Consider the following 14,518-nt stretch of genomic DNA (forward strand, 5'->3'; position numbering starts at 1 on the left):
CTCATTGGAAAGTTCATCAACTTTGGGCTCCTGCTCACTGAGTGATAGATAGCTTTAATTACATTGAACTGGCTGGCATCTCTACTGCACTCCCCAAAGTCATTAATAATAGATTTTTGTGTCTGAGCTCTGGCAGGGGGGGTCTGCAGGCAGCGTGCTGGGGGGGATGTGCTGGGGACTGCTCCAGCCAAGGAGGTCAGAAGCCTGTGCTGGTGGCAGGCAGAAGTACAGAAACTTTGCTTGCTTTGTTTATTTTATGTATTTATTTGGAGCTGGATTCTTGCACTTACTTTCTCCAGGGGCTGGCAAAGTTTTAATTTGTGTGTTTTGAAGTCTGTGTTGATTTTTTCTTTTTTTTTTTTAATTCTTTTTTTTTTTTTTTTTTTTTTTTTTTGCTGATGTTGTGGGTCAGGCAGTCAAGGAAAGGAATAATGAGACTTTATCACTTAATTTTGGAGAAGCAGGTTTGTTTTGGCAGGGGTAGAAGGAAGAGAGATAACAATCAGGCTTGGGAAAAGAGAGCTCTGCCTCAGGAGCAAGGACATTCCCCAGGAGTGGTTGTGTCTTGGCTGTTGCCCTTTGGGCTGATGCTCCTCAGCTCTGCTGAAGGATTTTGGGATCTGTCACCCCACTGCCTGGGAGATCTCTGCAGGGATCAGTGTTCCATCCCCCAGGGGAGGAGGTGAAGGATTTGAAGCTGCTTGTGGAGAATTCCCACCTGGCTTCAGGAGCCCTTGCTTCATGTTTCTGGGAGGTGGAGCAAGAATCTCAAGGCATCCCAAATCAGCATCTGCTCTCCAGAGGTGCTGCTGGTGCTCCCAGCTGGGGCTGGGGTTGGGGCTCTGCTCTCTGGGTGCCCCAGGACCTTCTGCTCTGCAGATGAAGTTCATCAGTTCAGGCAACAGCTCTCTTGAGGCTCAGTCTGGGGTGAGGAATACACTCCTGAATGGTGATAGACTTTCTCAGATGTTTGCTCCCGAGTGCCAGGAGCATTCCTCTGACCTATCTTCTCTGGTGGAAGCAAAGAGAAGTATTTGCATTAAAAACCTAAATACTGAAAACCAAAGCCCTTTCCAAACAAACCAGCAGCCCCAAGGGCTGATGAGGAAGTGAGAGCAAATACACCAGGCTGTGACAGATGGGAGCCAGGGTGGTTCTGCACAGGGATGGGGATGCTGTGAGTCTGTGGGGCTGGGCAGGTGGGACCCAGTGCTGGCCATGGTTTGGGATCACTCATCACTTTCCCCTGCTCCTTTTCTGTTCTCTTCCCTTGGAAAACCATGGGCCCACAGCACCAGTGCTGTGCAGCCAAGGATTGATCCTGGGAAGCCTGGGTCCCCTTTTACTGGGAGGTGTGTGGGCAGGGCTGGGCTCACCCCACACCTCCTTTGAGGCCAAGCAGGACCCATTCCTATAGCCCAGGGGGGTCATTGTGCTGCTGTGATTCCTGAGAAGAGAACCCGAATGCCTAACATAACATTGTATGTAACAAACTGTTATTCACAAAATTCAAATCCTCTGTTATTTATAGAGCACCACGAGAGCATCCAGCTCCTCACAAACATGAGACGAGCCCTGAGCTGCATATAAATCACAGGGATGGGTCCTGCCATGCCTCACACTGTGGGAAAGAGGAGGGGGATCAGCATTGCCTGGTGATTTTGGGGCTGTCCTGATCTCCAGGGTGGGCACAAACCATCCCACCATCCAAAGGCAGACTTTGGAGGAAAGCTGGTGACCTCCATCCCTGTATCCTGCAGTGGCTGGTGACCCCCCCAGGGGATGCTGAGAGTCAGCACAGCCCCACAGGCTTTGAAAAACTCCTCTGCAGCTCTCCCCAGCCACCAGAAGGTACCCACTTGCCCAGCATCCCTGGCTCTGCCCCCTCAGCCCCAGCTCCAGGGCTCCTTTGCCCTCAGTGTTCCCCAAGCCCAGCCCCCTGCCCGTCCCCCGTCGCCCCCACCCGCGATTTTTTTTTTTTTTTTTTTTTTTGGTGTTGTTTTTAGGAAAAGCTGTCGAGGAGGGTTGAGGAAACAAGAAGAATAGCAGCACTATTGGTGTTGTGTTTAGAGAGGAACTGGGTCCTCACTGTGTCAACAGCACTTGGAGTGACAGTGGCCGTTGTCTGGGCACACACTGCTCCTTTCACCCCCTCCCAGCTGCTGGGGCTGAGGGATGCTCTGCAGTGGTTTGAATTTTCAGCCGGTTGCAGGCACTGCTCCTGGGGCCCGTGGGGTGGCTGTGCTGGGGGGGGAGGGATTAATTATTTACAGCATTTCATAAAGGAAATGAAAATACACCGAGGATGGACCAGCGGGGCTGGAGGTGAGGATGGGGATCCCTGGCGAAGCAAACCCTGCTCTTGGTTCACTCGATGGGTGCCACGGGAGCTCTGAGCCTGTGTCTCTGCTTCCTTTCCAGGTGTCCCGGGTGCCCGTGGAGTCCTGTGAGCAGTACACGACGTGTGGGGAGTGCCTGAGCTCGGGGGATCCCCACTGTGGCTGGTGCACCCTCCACCACATGTAAGTCCAGCTTGGCCGGGTCCTTGGAGCTGCTGGTGGGGATGATCAAAAGCACCTTTCCCAGCCACCCAAAGCTCCCCAGTGCGATCTGTGCAACAGCAAATTGGGTGGAAGTTCCTTAAATCCATCTTCCCTGGCTCTTCCCTGCAATGCAGTGTGAATGCCACTGACAGTCCCCAAGTCAAGAGGTAAAGGAAAACAAATTCCCACTCTGGGAGCCGTGGGTCACACAGAGCAGAGGAGGTGCCATGGACACGGCAGGAAAGCAGAAATTAAAACACTAGGAATAGAAACCTCTTTTTTTATTTATTTTTTTTTTTCACACTCCTGCTTTCCCAAGCCACAAGTCCCTCCCAATTAACAAGCAATTTTTAAAGGCAACACTAGATTTGGTGATATGAGGAGGACTTTGCTTTCATAGAGGCTCAGCACTGGAACCTTGTTCCATGTGTCAGGAGCAGAGCTGGGAATGTTGGGTGCAGGGTCAGGGGCTGGGAACTGGCACCCCTCACATAGACCAACAGGCACAAAGGGCTCAAGGGTGTTTTGTTTTTTTGGTTTTTTTTTTTAAGTGGAGCTCCAGGAAATGCTCTCTGCATTCAGGAGGTGTTTGTGTCCTTCCTCTCCCTCCTCTGCCACAGCAACCATTGCTTCCTAGGGCGGAAGGGGGGACACCAGGCACAGGCAGCTCGGGGGAGGAGGGAAAAGGCTGGAGGAGGCTGGAGGAGAGGAATAGAAATCCCTCTGGCTCCATGCCAGCCTGCAGAGCATCCCTGTTAGCAGAGTGGGAGGGGGGCAGAGTTCAGGGCCCCGCAGCAGAGCTTGGCCCCGTGCCTGAGCAGCAGGTGCTGGAGAGAGGGGGATGCAGGGGATGGTGACTCCTCCACAAATCCGGCCCGGATCTGAACCTGGGAGCCTTGGGGTGCAGCCTGGCTCCTTGCTGGGTTGGTTGGCAGAGTTGTTGCCAGGTTTGGGGAGATGGAGGAGAAGCAGTGTAGATCCGGAGCATCCCGCAGGCTCCAGGCAGGCAGGAGTGGAGCAGCCCCTGCCAGCAGCAAGGCAGCAAAGGGCACGGGCATCCCTGGCATCTTATCCCTTTTTTAGCTTTTCTCCTTTCAGAAGAGCCTCTCAAGCCACCATATGGGCAGTTGTGACCCAAAGTCTTTGCTGTCACAGCAGCTTTGTCAGAAGAAAATTCTTTCCATCCCTGATGATTTATTTCCATCCCTTTACCACTTCCCACGGGGCAACCATCCTTGTGGACCTTTCCAGCAGTTGGGACAGAAGCCTCTACAGCTTTTTGATGACAAGGGGATGAAAAAGCAAGGAAAGGGGGCATGCTGCAGGGCTGTAGGTGCTCCCAGGAACCAGCTGTAGGGGTACAAGGGCTCCCCTGGGCCAGTGGTCCTGGTGCTGCTGAGCTGTGCCACAGGAGGGGATGGCAGGAGCTGGTACCTGGGGGGGTTGGTGTTGCTGCAGAAGCTCCTCTGCAAGGATCCCTGGGTGCTTTCCTAATGCTAATGAACCGAATCTTCATCAAGCCACCTGGGAAGCAGGTAAAGGTTGTTATCTTCATTTTGCAGAGAGAAAACCCTCAATGTCAAGAGGAAAGAAAAGCGTCATTTCCTCTGCCCTTTTGGCTGTGACATTTCTGCATTTAACCTGTTCCCCACACAGGTTTCTTCCCAGATGGTATTTCTCAGCCTTCCCTTCAAGCCCTTCCCCGTCCTGCTTGGAGCAATGATAATTTTTTAGCTTTTCAGTTTATCTTGCTGTTCCTGAAGCCTCTGTCATCTTTGTTTGGAGGCCCCAAGTACCGGGATGTTTGTGATTTAATTTATCATCTCACCCCTCTAATTCTTCCACATCCCTCCTGCCAGATGGCCCAGCTGCTCAGAATTGGGCTTGGAGGAGTCCTGGGCAGAGAGAAGACTTGAGAAGGTGCTAAAAGCCAGCAGGAAGGGAAAGGTTCTGCAGAACTGCTGGGCTGAGTCTCTGTCCCTGCCCTTTGCCACCTCCTCCAGCCAGGGGGTTGCAAATTCGTCTTCTCCAGGTCAGAGAAGGAGCCACTGCTCCTCTTCTGCAAATGCTGCTCTTCAGGAGCAAGCAGAGGCCTCAAGGAGCTTGTAAAGAGTCCCCTCAGCCAGGGGATTTGCAACCTGCAAGCCTTCCATGTGCTGCTCTCTACAAGTGTGTTATTGTCTGCAGACCTATTTATCTCTGTTAAGGCTGTTGCCATAAATAGTATGATAAAAAAGAGCCATTCCAGCGAGTCAATGAGATAAAGGCTCCAGTCAAGAGCTCACTTTAAAGCTATCTTACAGATTCACTTAAACCTCAATAATTCTTCCTTTGGCAGCATTCATATTTAGCTCCATTTACTCAAAAAAAAACAAAAAAACCCAAAAAAAGCCCCCAAAACACCACATAAAAAAACCCAACCCAATAAACCATCAAAACCAAACAGAGAGGGTGAGGAGAACAGCACGAGTGTTTGCAAGTGGTTTGGAAGGTTTGGAAAGTGTCAACTCTACTTTTCTTAATCAAAAGCAAACAGAGGCTGCAAGTCCCTTGTTGTGGTGTGGGCAGCCCTGGGTTTCCCCAGTCCCTGCCAGTGGGACAGAGCTGGATGTGCCTTAAATGTGTGTGTGTGCCTGGGAGTGGCCCAGCCTGTCCCCAGGGACCCTGGAAAACAAGCACTTTGCCAGCAGCACCTTGTTCATTGGAGTGACACATCCACTCCAGTGGCTGTCAGGAGGGAAGCTGGAGGTGGCACCTGAGGCTGGTGACAGCACCTCCATCCTCTGACCTTTGCAGCACCTTTTGAAATAGGGTCCAAGATCAGCAGTGAGTGAAAAGTGATAGAGTTTGCTGATGGCTTATTAAGGCCATTAACACCTAAAGGCCAACGTGTCAGCTGCTCCCAGGGAGGGGAGTGAGATGGGAAGGATTTTCCCCAAACGACATAAAATAGGGAACAGCTGAGGGATGCCCCAGCACTGTGCTGCAGTCTCTGGTATCTGAAACACTGGTAATTCTCCCTTGGTTTCCAGGTGGGTGCTCCTCTAGCTATAATTTCACTCCACTCCAAGGACACTTGCAATGAAAACACAGGGATCAGGATCCATCCTGGAGCACACAGCCTGCTAGGTGCAGCCAGCAGCCACTGTAGAAGAAAATCCCATCCCTGCCACCCTCCTCAGCTCCAGGAGAAGACTATTAATGAACTATGTGCTTTGCTTTTAACCAGAATGGTGGCATCATCCTTTTATTGCCTGTTACTGCTTTATGGTCTGGTTCCTGTGCAGATTCTGGATTTATGGCTCGCAGGGGCCCTGCCCAGCAGCAGCAGAGTGCCAGGCTCACCCCACACCCGCTGTCACTGCCGGCACATGGGACTTCAGCAGCTCTGGATTGTGTCCCAGTGCAGGCAGGACTGGGAATCACTCCTCAGATACTTGAGCTTTGTCTTTCCTCTCACCACAGGACATTTTTCAGTGCCCTTTGGTCCTACACGTGGAGCGTGTGCCTGAGACAGAGCAGAGCATCACCCCCGGTCCTGCTGATAACGCCCTGGCCGAGGCTCTGCCTGTCTGCTCAGCTCTCCCTTGCTCAGCTTGTGCTGTTTTCCACCTTCCCTGGGTGCTCTGGGTGCTGGGGGTGTGCTCTGAGCTGTGTTGTGTTGCAGGTGCTCCCCTCGGGACAGCTGTGAGCGGGCAGAGGAGCCCTCCCGGTTTGCAGGGAGCATCACCCAGTGCCTCAGGCTCAGCGTGCAGCCCAGCAGCATCCCTGTCTCCCAGCACAGCCTCCCGGTGGGTACTGCTGGCCAGGGGGGGGGGTTGGGGGAGAGGCATTTCCAGTATATTTCACGTTCAAAAGCAAACAAACCCTTCTCCAGCCTTTCTCCCTGCCTCTCGGCACAAATGTTTTCCCATGAAGTCACCGGCGGAGGGGCTGGGGAGGAGAAGGGGTCACCCGAGCCAGGCAAGAAAGGGATGGGGATGGCAGAAACAAATTCCCCTTCCCCTTGGGCCTCAGCTCACATTTCTCTTGGTCTGGTTTCATTAGCTGTTGAAAAGGAAAGGCTTTGTTTCCCAAAAAGCTCATCTGTGAGCTGTGCTCAAGCCTGGCTCTCTGAAGCATCCCAGCTGCTGCCCCCAGAGCCCCCCAGCCCCCCGCAGCAGCTGGCCTTGCCCCAGCCCCTTTCTGCTCCCCCCAGGGCCAGCTGCCCCCCAGCACTTGGTGTACAAAAGGCCTGGGGCTGTCAGGAGGGCACCCAGCCCTGCAGGCACCATTTTCCTGGTGTGCCCAGGGGACTTGGGGGGCTCTGCTGCTGAGTGGGCACTGAGGGTGGCAAAGCTGATGTGGAAAACCCAGGGAGACAGAAAGGTGCCATCAGACACCTCTCCTGAGCTGCAGTGCCCCAAGACTCAGCAGAATCTATACCCCTGGGTTCCTTTTTCCTTCTCCAGTTCCCACAGGAGGGCAGCCAGGCACCTCCTGTGGGAGGGTGGAGGGGTATTTGAGGGGCTCAGTATTGAATGGGAAAACAGCAGGTGATGAAAATCTGAAGGCAGCTTGGGCAGCTCTGCCTGCTAACAGATTTTGTTCCCTCTCTGCCTCTCCTCTCCCTGACTGCAGCTCAGCTTGCTGGTGAGGGATGCTCCAGACCTGGGGGCAGGGGTCACCTGCCTCTTTGGGAACCTGACAGAGGTGGAAGGGCAGGTTTTGGGCAGCCGGGTTGTGTGTGTGTCTCCAGCAGCAAAAGATGTCCCTGCCATACCTGTGGATCAGGGTAAGTATCTGACTTCTGGACAGCAATAATCTGGGCCACCAGAGAGTACAGTGGAGGTTTGGAAGTACCTGCTGGGTGGAGAGGGCCCTTTGGAGCTGCTGCTGCTGGAGAAATTCATGTTCCTGTCAAAGACCACTAAATCCAGGGAATTTGGTCCTTAAGAAACACCCCAAACTGGGAGCAGACAGCTCCCTGTGTCTGCCTTCTCTTTGCATCCTCCCTGCACTGCCAGGCAGGACCTGAGGCTCCAGGAGCTGATTGTCCCCTTGGGAGGGCTCAGGAGTGGGGCAGGGGCTTGCAGCTTTGCCACACCAGTGGATGTGGAAGGCAGGAGCCCTCCCCTCAGCCCAGCTCAGCACCCATGAGTAGGTGGATGTGGTTTCTATTTTTTTGGCCCTGATCCTTGGGTGGTTTCTTCATTAATGTCACTGCAGTCATATTTTTCCCTTCCCATAACCAAAAAGCTACTTGCTTAAAACTCATTTTCTCCCTGGCATCCTTCCAGGTGTCAGCTGAGCTTTCCTGATGGGATCTTTGTACTTCTAAGGCATTATATGGAGCCTGATTCTTGGTGAACACCAGGGTGCACACCAAGAGCTGCCCTGGGAGCAGGGCTGGTGTAGACTTCCCCATGGCAGCCTGGGAAGAGCAATCTGCTCTTAATTAATCCAGTGCTGAGGCTCCCAAAGAGCTTCACTAATGCCACCCTTCCAGCTTTGTCTCCTCTTCTAGTCTTGGGCTGCTCCTCAGAACAGCCTAAATGAGGGTTTTTATAGTGGAGACAGAATCCCTTAGGGAACAGGCTGAGATCCCCTGCTCACATCAGCTGTGTCCCAGTGACTCCAGTGCACCAAACCATCAAGCCTGCTTTGGTTTGGAGGCATTGCTGGAAACAGCACCCATGGGTGCTTGAGGGCAGGACCAGGCCAGGAGGATGCTCAGCCCCCAGCTTGGGGAATTTCTGTAACCAGGGAGATGGAGGCAGCCTGCCTTCCACCTTCTGCCCCAGGGCAGGTGGCTCAGCACACTGGTGGGGGGCAGCTGGGTGCACCCTGGTTTTTTCTGCCACTTCTTGGTCCCTTCTGGCAGGACTGACGGGCTCTGCTTTGTGTCCCCAGACTGGTTCGGCGTGGTACTGCAGCTGAGGTCCCGGGAGACAGGAAGGACATTTGTCAGCACGGAGTTCAAGTTCTACAACTGCAGTGCCCACCAACTGTGAGTGCTCCCTGCCCTCCCCAGCAGAGCCCAGGAAAAAGGGAGAGGGATGGGGAATGGAATGGAATGGATGCTGGGCTCTGGGACCAGCCCAGGGGCTAGCAGACTGCATCTGGGACTAGCCCAGGGGCTAGCAGACCGCATAGCTCAGCCAGCAGCTCCGAGTGGTGGAAGAGGAGCCCATCAGCCCTGCCTGGACCTCTCTGGGTGCCCCTGTAAATCCTCGGGCATGGGAGCTGCAGGCAGAGCGAGGCTGAAAAAACCTCAACCTGCTGGTGCCCCCAAGCTGCACAACCCAGCAACTGTGAACCAGGAGGGATGCTGAGGGTGAAGGCAGAGCTGAGGGTGTGGGGAGCTGGGCTGCAGGCAGGGAGGAGGTTCGGTTCGTTCCAGCCCCCCTGCAGCATCCTCCAGCCCACCTGTGTCCCTCCCGGGCACTCTCCTCTCCGGGATTCCCGTGTCTCAGAGCTGGAGATCCACGGAGCTGGATCCCACAGGTACAGCTTCTTCCACAGTCACCAAAACCCGAGTGGCACCAGGGTCTGACCTTGGGGCTAGAGGAGGAGGAGGAGGAGGAGGAAGAGGAGAAGGTGACTGCAGAGAGCAGCAGCTGCCTGGGCCCCTGGAACTGGCAGCAAATCCTGGGGATTGCAAAGCCCCCAGCCAGGTCACTGGCAGCTGAGTCACCCCGTGTCTGGAAAGGCTCTGCCTTCTTTCAGAAACATTTCATAAACAGTTAATGTCTTCCAACATGAATCAAAAGCTCTTGCTGGCCTCTTTGCACTGGGGGGCCGAGGAGAAGTGTTGCTGTTGACTTGAAGCATTCCTGACTTGTAAAACAACTAATCCAGTTTCTGTCAGGCTCGCCTCGTTCCCCCACTTTCTGGTGTCTGTGCAATGTTGTGCTTTGTTTTACACCAGTGCAATGATGTGCAATAAATCCCAGCTTGTGTTTTATTGCTGGATGAATTACCGGGTTCTTTCAGACTGTCTCTTGAGTGTTTGTTTTTCCCAGGCCTCTTTGGTGCTTTTCCTTGCATCAACAAGGACTAGCAAAACATCCCTCCAAATAAATTATTCCCCTCTGAAGGACCCTGAGCCTGGACTTGTCTGTTACCACACAGCCCTCCCAAGGTGATAACCTCCTAACTAATTCCTTTTTTCTCCCCCAGGTGCCTCTCCTGTGTGAACAGTGCTTTCCGCTGCCACTGGTGCAAGTACCGAAACCTCTGCACCCACGACCCCACCACCTGCTCCTTCCAGGAGGGACGAATCAACGTCTCTGAGGTACCAGACCAGAGATTTCAGCTCTTTCTTCTTTGCTTTTTCCACAATCACCACGGTCAGTGTTTGTAGGAGGTTTTTTTTTTAACTTCCCATGGGTCGGGGCTCCTCTCTTGGCTGGCACGGAAAAGTGCAGACACAGCTCTGAACTCACACAGCAAGGAAGTGTCAGTTTGGCAAAAAAAAAAGATGTGTCTGGACCTGACCACCAATGCTGGCCTCACCTCTGATGTGTGGGTGGGCTCAGGTCCCCCAAGCCCTGTGGTTGCTGCAGTGCTTTCCTGCAGGAGTCTCCAAGACCCCTGGAAGAGCAGCAGCACTTTGGAGCAGCTTCCCTTGGTACCCAGAGGTGAGCAGTGAGCCTGGGGCAGGTGGGACTCAGTCCCTGGGTTGTGTCATGGCAGGAGCCTGACTGGAAACTGACTCAGAATTCTGCAGCCCTGAACAGAGCAGACTTTGGAAAAGAGAATTGATTCGGGTCCCAGCACTGTGGCCCAGGAGCCATTTCTTGTAGCCATTAATAAAAGGTGTGGGGCTCAAGTCCAGAAATGCTTTTAGCAGCTAGAAGGAGGCTTCGTCCCTTAATGGGTCTGCCAGGTCTTCTGTTTGTCCCGAGGTTCAGGTTTCTGTGGAGGAAAGGGGTTTGTTAGCACTGATCAAAGATTACCACCAACCCCCCCCCCCAGTCTGGGGTTTCTGCCCCTGTGGTCTTCTCTGGTTTCCAAGATGCTGTCTGCTTCAAGTTCTTTGGGTAAAGAGCAGATAGAGCCTCTGGTGCTGGTAGGGTCCTGCTCTGCCCTTATTGTCCCTATCTGTAGCTTTGTAGTGCCTGGAATTGTTGCAGGTCCTAAAAATACAAGGCAAAAAAAATAAATTTTTAAAGGTTCTTTGAAAATCCTGTGTGTCTTGGAAAGTGGGAAAGGCAGCAGTGAGGACATATTAAATATTAGAAACAGAAAGGAAAGCATCAAGACAAACCCTTATCAGTGAGTGACAGAGACAGAGAAAAGCAGGTCAGTAGAATAGACACTGAGCTGATAAAAAGCAGTGACTGAAGCTGCCAGGCTGCTGCAAAACCAGTAGTAAACTTGAAACTTAAACAACCCATGGGTCTTCCAGGTTAAAACACTTCCAGGAGGCACACAGACCTAAAAGAAGCAATGTTGATGTGCTGACTGTGTATGTGCTTGGTGGGATGGTGGGCTGGGCAGTGTCCCTGGGAGGTGGCACTGAGGGGCTCAGGGAGCAGCCCCAGAGCTGCCCCAGGCAGCACAGAGCATCCCAAGAGGAGTATCCACCCTGGGGAAAAACCAAAAGCATTCTCAGTCGAGCTGGAAGCCAAGAGAGTTCCTTTCAAGATAAGAGGAGAAAGCAAAACCTTTTGCTTTTCTTTCTCTCAAGTGGTGTGGGGGGATTTTCTCCTTTGCCCTCAAAGCATCGCTGTCTTCCCAGGCTTTACAGTTGTAGTTCTGAGTGTTACAGTCCTTCAACCCCGTGATCTTAGAAGTGTTTGACAAGTCTCTGGTAAAGTAGGACAATTCCATTATCTCTGTTTTCCTCCTGGGAATGCACAGGACTTGCCAGAGATCAGAGAAAGGGGAGCAAGTGGAGGAGTTGGTATCTCTGCAGTTCCTGCTGGGATCACAGTGCTGTCGTGTCTCCAAAGAACTCCTCTCCTCTTCATCTTGCAGAGGTGGTTTCTTACCAGAGGATGTGATGTGGTCTCTAACACCTTCCTGGTGATTACTTGTGATAAGGGCTGATGATAACAATGCAGAGGCTCCACTTCTCTGGACCTCAGAACAGGCAGGCAATGCCATGCCCAGGCAGAGACATCTTTATTATGGGCACAAAACCTCAAATAAATGCCTCCTAAAGAAGTTCCTCTCTTAAAACAATTCAGATCACAATGTTCTCATTGTGTCATAGACTGATGTGTTAGCAAAACAGTTGTGCTTACCAACACCCCCTTCCCTCCCAGGCAGAGTGGGTTTTGTTTGGGGCTGCCACTGTGGGGATAATCCTGGCAGTGCCACCAGGATGGGCTGCCCCACTTTCAGTCCCAAGTGCCCTTCTTCACAGAAGTGCTCACACAAGGCTGGAAATCTTTTTTGTGCCTTTATATTTAATTCAAGAGAAAATATCTTGAATATTCCCTTTCAGTCCTGGCCCACCAGAACTTGTGTCCCAGTGGGATGGGATGTGTAACGAGCTCCCTTTGATGCTCCTTGGAGTCATCTGTCTTGAGAAGGGGAAAGAGCTCAAAGCCTCAGCTGCTCTTCAGAGTGGTGGGGGAAGGAAATCCCATCTTCCTGAGCTGTGGCTTCAACCATTGGACTTGATGATCTGAAAGCTCTTTTCCAACCAAAACAACCCTGTGTACACTTGCTTCTTACAATCCTCTGGCTGTACTGACCTGGCTTAAATGCTGCCTTTTTTAGCCCTGCTTTCCATGGAAACACAGCTGAGAGAAGCAGCTTTTTCTGTCTCAGGCTGCCCTGCCAACAGGAGCTGTTTGCTGACACAGAGGAGCAGAGCTCAGAGGTAGAGGTGATGCAGGGGACAGCCCTGAGGATGGGCAGGGGCTGTGTCTGGGGGTGGCCATGAAGCCATCAGTAAGTGATAAGCAAAGGCATTTGTGAGTCTGGGGGAGGAATGTCCCTGGAGTGTCAGAGCTCTGGTTTACATCATGCTCTTGGATGTGCAAATGTGAAAATGGTTTGATGTTGGTGGGGATAAACACAGGACACCTCCCAGACTGCAAAGCAGGGCTGGCTCTTCTTGGTATCCTCATCTGGTGGGAAGTTTCTGACATGGGGTAAACCCAACTCTTTTGAGGCCTCTGTTTCCTGGTGGCCACTTCTGTAGGAGGTAATAGTTGGAAAAGGAACTCTATTTCTCAGCCTTCTCTCCAGCCTGAGGCTTTGTTTGTCTGCAGAAGGTGCTTGCTAAGACACTGCTGTCCAAGGAGGGATGGGCAGGTGAAGGGCTGGGGCTGGCTGGTACCCACAGGAGCAGAGATTCTGCAAGGAGAGGGCTCCTGGGTGTGTAGCACTGATTGTCCCACTGGACAAAGCTTCAGATGATGGCATTTTGCTGTGCCTGAGGTGTGTGTGTGAGGCTATGTCTCTAAATGAATAAAACATGCAGATGAAGAGGAATGGAGGAGCATAAATATCCCTACACCCCATCCCAGTGGAGAGCTAGAACCAAATAAATCCTATTAGTTTCCCAGAATGTGGGATCCCAACCCTCTTTGATGTCCAGTGTGTGCAGATAATGCCATCTCTGTGTGAGAGATGCTGAATCAGGGGGAAGGAGGATTTCAGATTTCAGGAATTTAGTGCAGAGCCAGATTTTGGCTCTGGTCTGACTCCTTTAAATTCTCATTGCTTTGAGAGCAACACCTTTGCCCCTGGCTCTGCCCTGGGATGTCTGCCTTGAAGGAAATAGAACAAAATCAAACTCTCCTCATATCTGTCCTTCCAATCCTCAGCACTGAGTGGGATTGTGTGATGTGCAGGAGGTGGCTCAGGGCTGCATCCAAGTCCATCAAAGCCAGGAAATGACTTTGCTGGGTCACATCAGACCTCTGGAGGGATGTGTTTGTCTAGAAAAGTACCAATAGTAGCAAAAAGCCCCTTTTGCAGCAAGAATAACCTCCCTCAGCTTGGAAATGGTTGGTTTGAGCTTTTTGGCAGCACTTCTTTTGATCAGGAGAGTGGAAGGGGCAAGAGCTGTGCAGGACAAAGCCGATGGGAGATGTTCCCACCTGGATCCTGGCTGTGTCTGAAGGAATTGCTCCTGTCCTCATCCCTGGGGTTGTTCCTGAGCTGGAAACATCAGAGTAGGGGATAGCAGGATGGTGAGGAGCCAGGACACGGCATGGAGCTGAGGGACAAAGGGACATGGGGTGGGAATGCACCAGGGAGGAAAGTCTGGCTTCAGTTGCCTTTCTTCTCCTCTTTGGTTTCCAAGGAGCAGGGGCTGCTCCCCTTTCCAGGAGCATGAATGGGGAATAATGTGTTTCCATGAGTGACGGGGACTGTAATTTATATCATTGGGGGCACAACTGTGAGCCAGGGATTTGCATTCAGCTGACAGACTCGTTTATGTTTATAACTTGAAGATACGTGTAGCAAGTTAACATTTGTAGGGAGTCCTGGGTTGTGGGGTTTTTTTTTCAGATGAAAATTACAAAAACATTATATTTTCCTCCACTCGGGCTAAATTCCACAGTCAAAAGAAATGTCTGCAATTTCTAGGCATCTTTTTCCAAACAAGAGCAAGAAGATTTGACCTACTAAAGCTGCTCTGTTAAACACAAATAATAACCATGGGTGCTCTGCTGCACTCCAGAGACAGATGTGTATTGTGGGTCTTTAAGGTATTTATAGACCCTGGAATCTTTGAGGCTAAGAAGTGTTGGAGAAGCATAAAATGCCTTTGTAAATTGTGTGTGGAGATGGTTCATAGGCAGAATATTCCCCGAGAGCCTTTGCCACTCATGTGTCAGAGCCTTGTCTTCCTCCAGCAGATCCTCTGATCTGTGTTTATTCTGGTGTACAGAAGTCAAGCAGCATAATGAGAGGATTCAGCATGTTTGTTTAGTGAGAGGAAGCAATAATGGCTTTTCTAACTCACTGCAGGATTTACTTCTCATGAATTAAAAAACAAAGTAAACTGATTATGGAACAAATTG

General features: G+C 51.9%; 1 protein-coding gene across 3 annotated transcripts in view; it reads left to right on the forward strand.

Moving 5' to 3' along the window:
• The window catches only part of PLXNA2 (plexin A2), a 132,651-nt gene that overhangs the window by 77,139 nt on the left and 40,994 nt on the right, over positions 1-14,518 (forward strand). For all 3 annotated transcript variants that reach the window (XM_030465520.1, XM_030465522.1, XM_030465521.1), the window contains exons 5-9: positions 2,422-2,522; positions 6,211-6,334; positions 7,164-7,317; positions 8,436-8,532; positions 9,705-9,819. In XM_030465520.1, the coding sequence (XP_030321380.1) occupies positions 2,422-2,522; positions 6,211-6,334; positions 7,164-7,317; positions 8,436-8,532; positions 9,705-9,819 (591 nt within the window). The remainder of the gene's footprint in view (positions 1-2,421; positions 2,523-6,210; positions 6,335-7,163; positions 7,318-8,435; positions 8,533-9,704; positions 9,820-14,518) is intronic.

This window comes from Calypte anna, chromosome 26 (genome assembly GCF_003957555.1).
Source record: "Calypte anna isolate BGI_N300 chromosome 26, bCalAnn1_v1.p, whole genome shotgun sequence".
In the NCBI taxonomy this organism is placed as follows: Eukaryota; Metazoa; Chordata; class Aves; order Apodiformes; family Trochilidae; genus Calypte; species Calypte anna.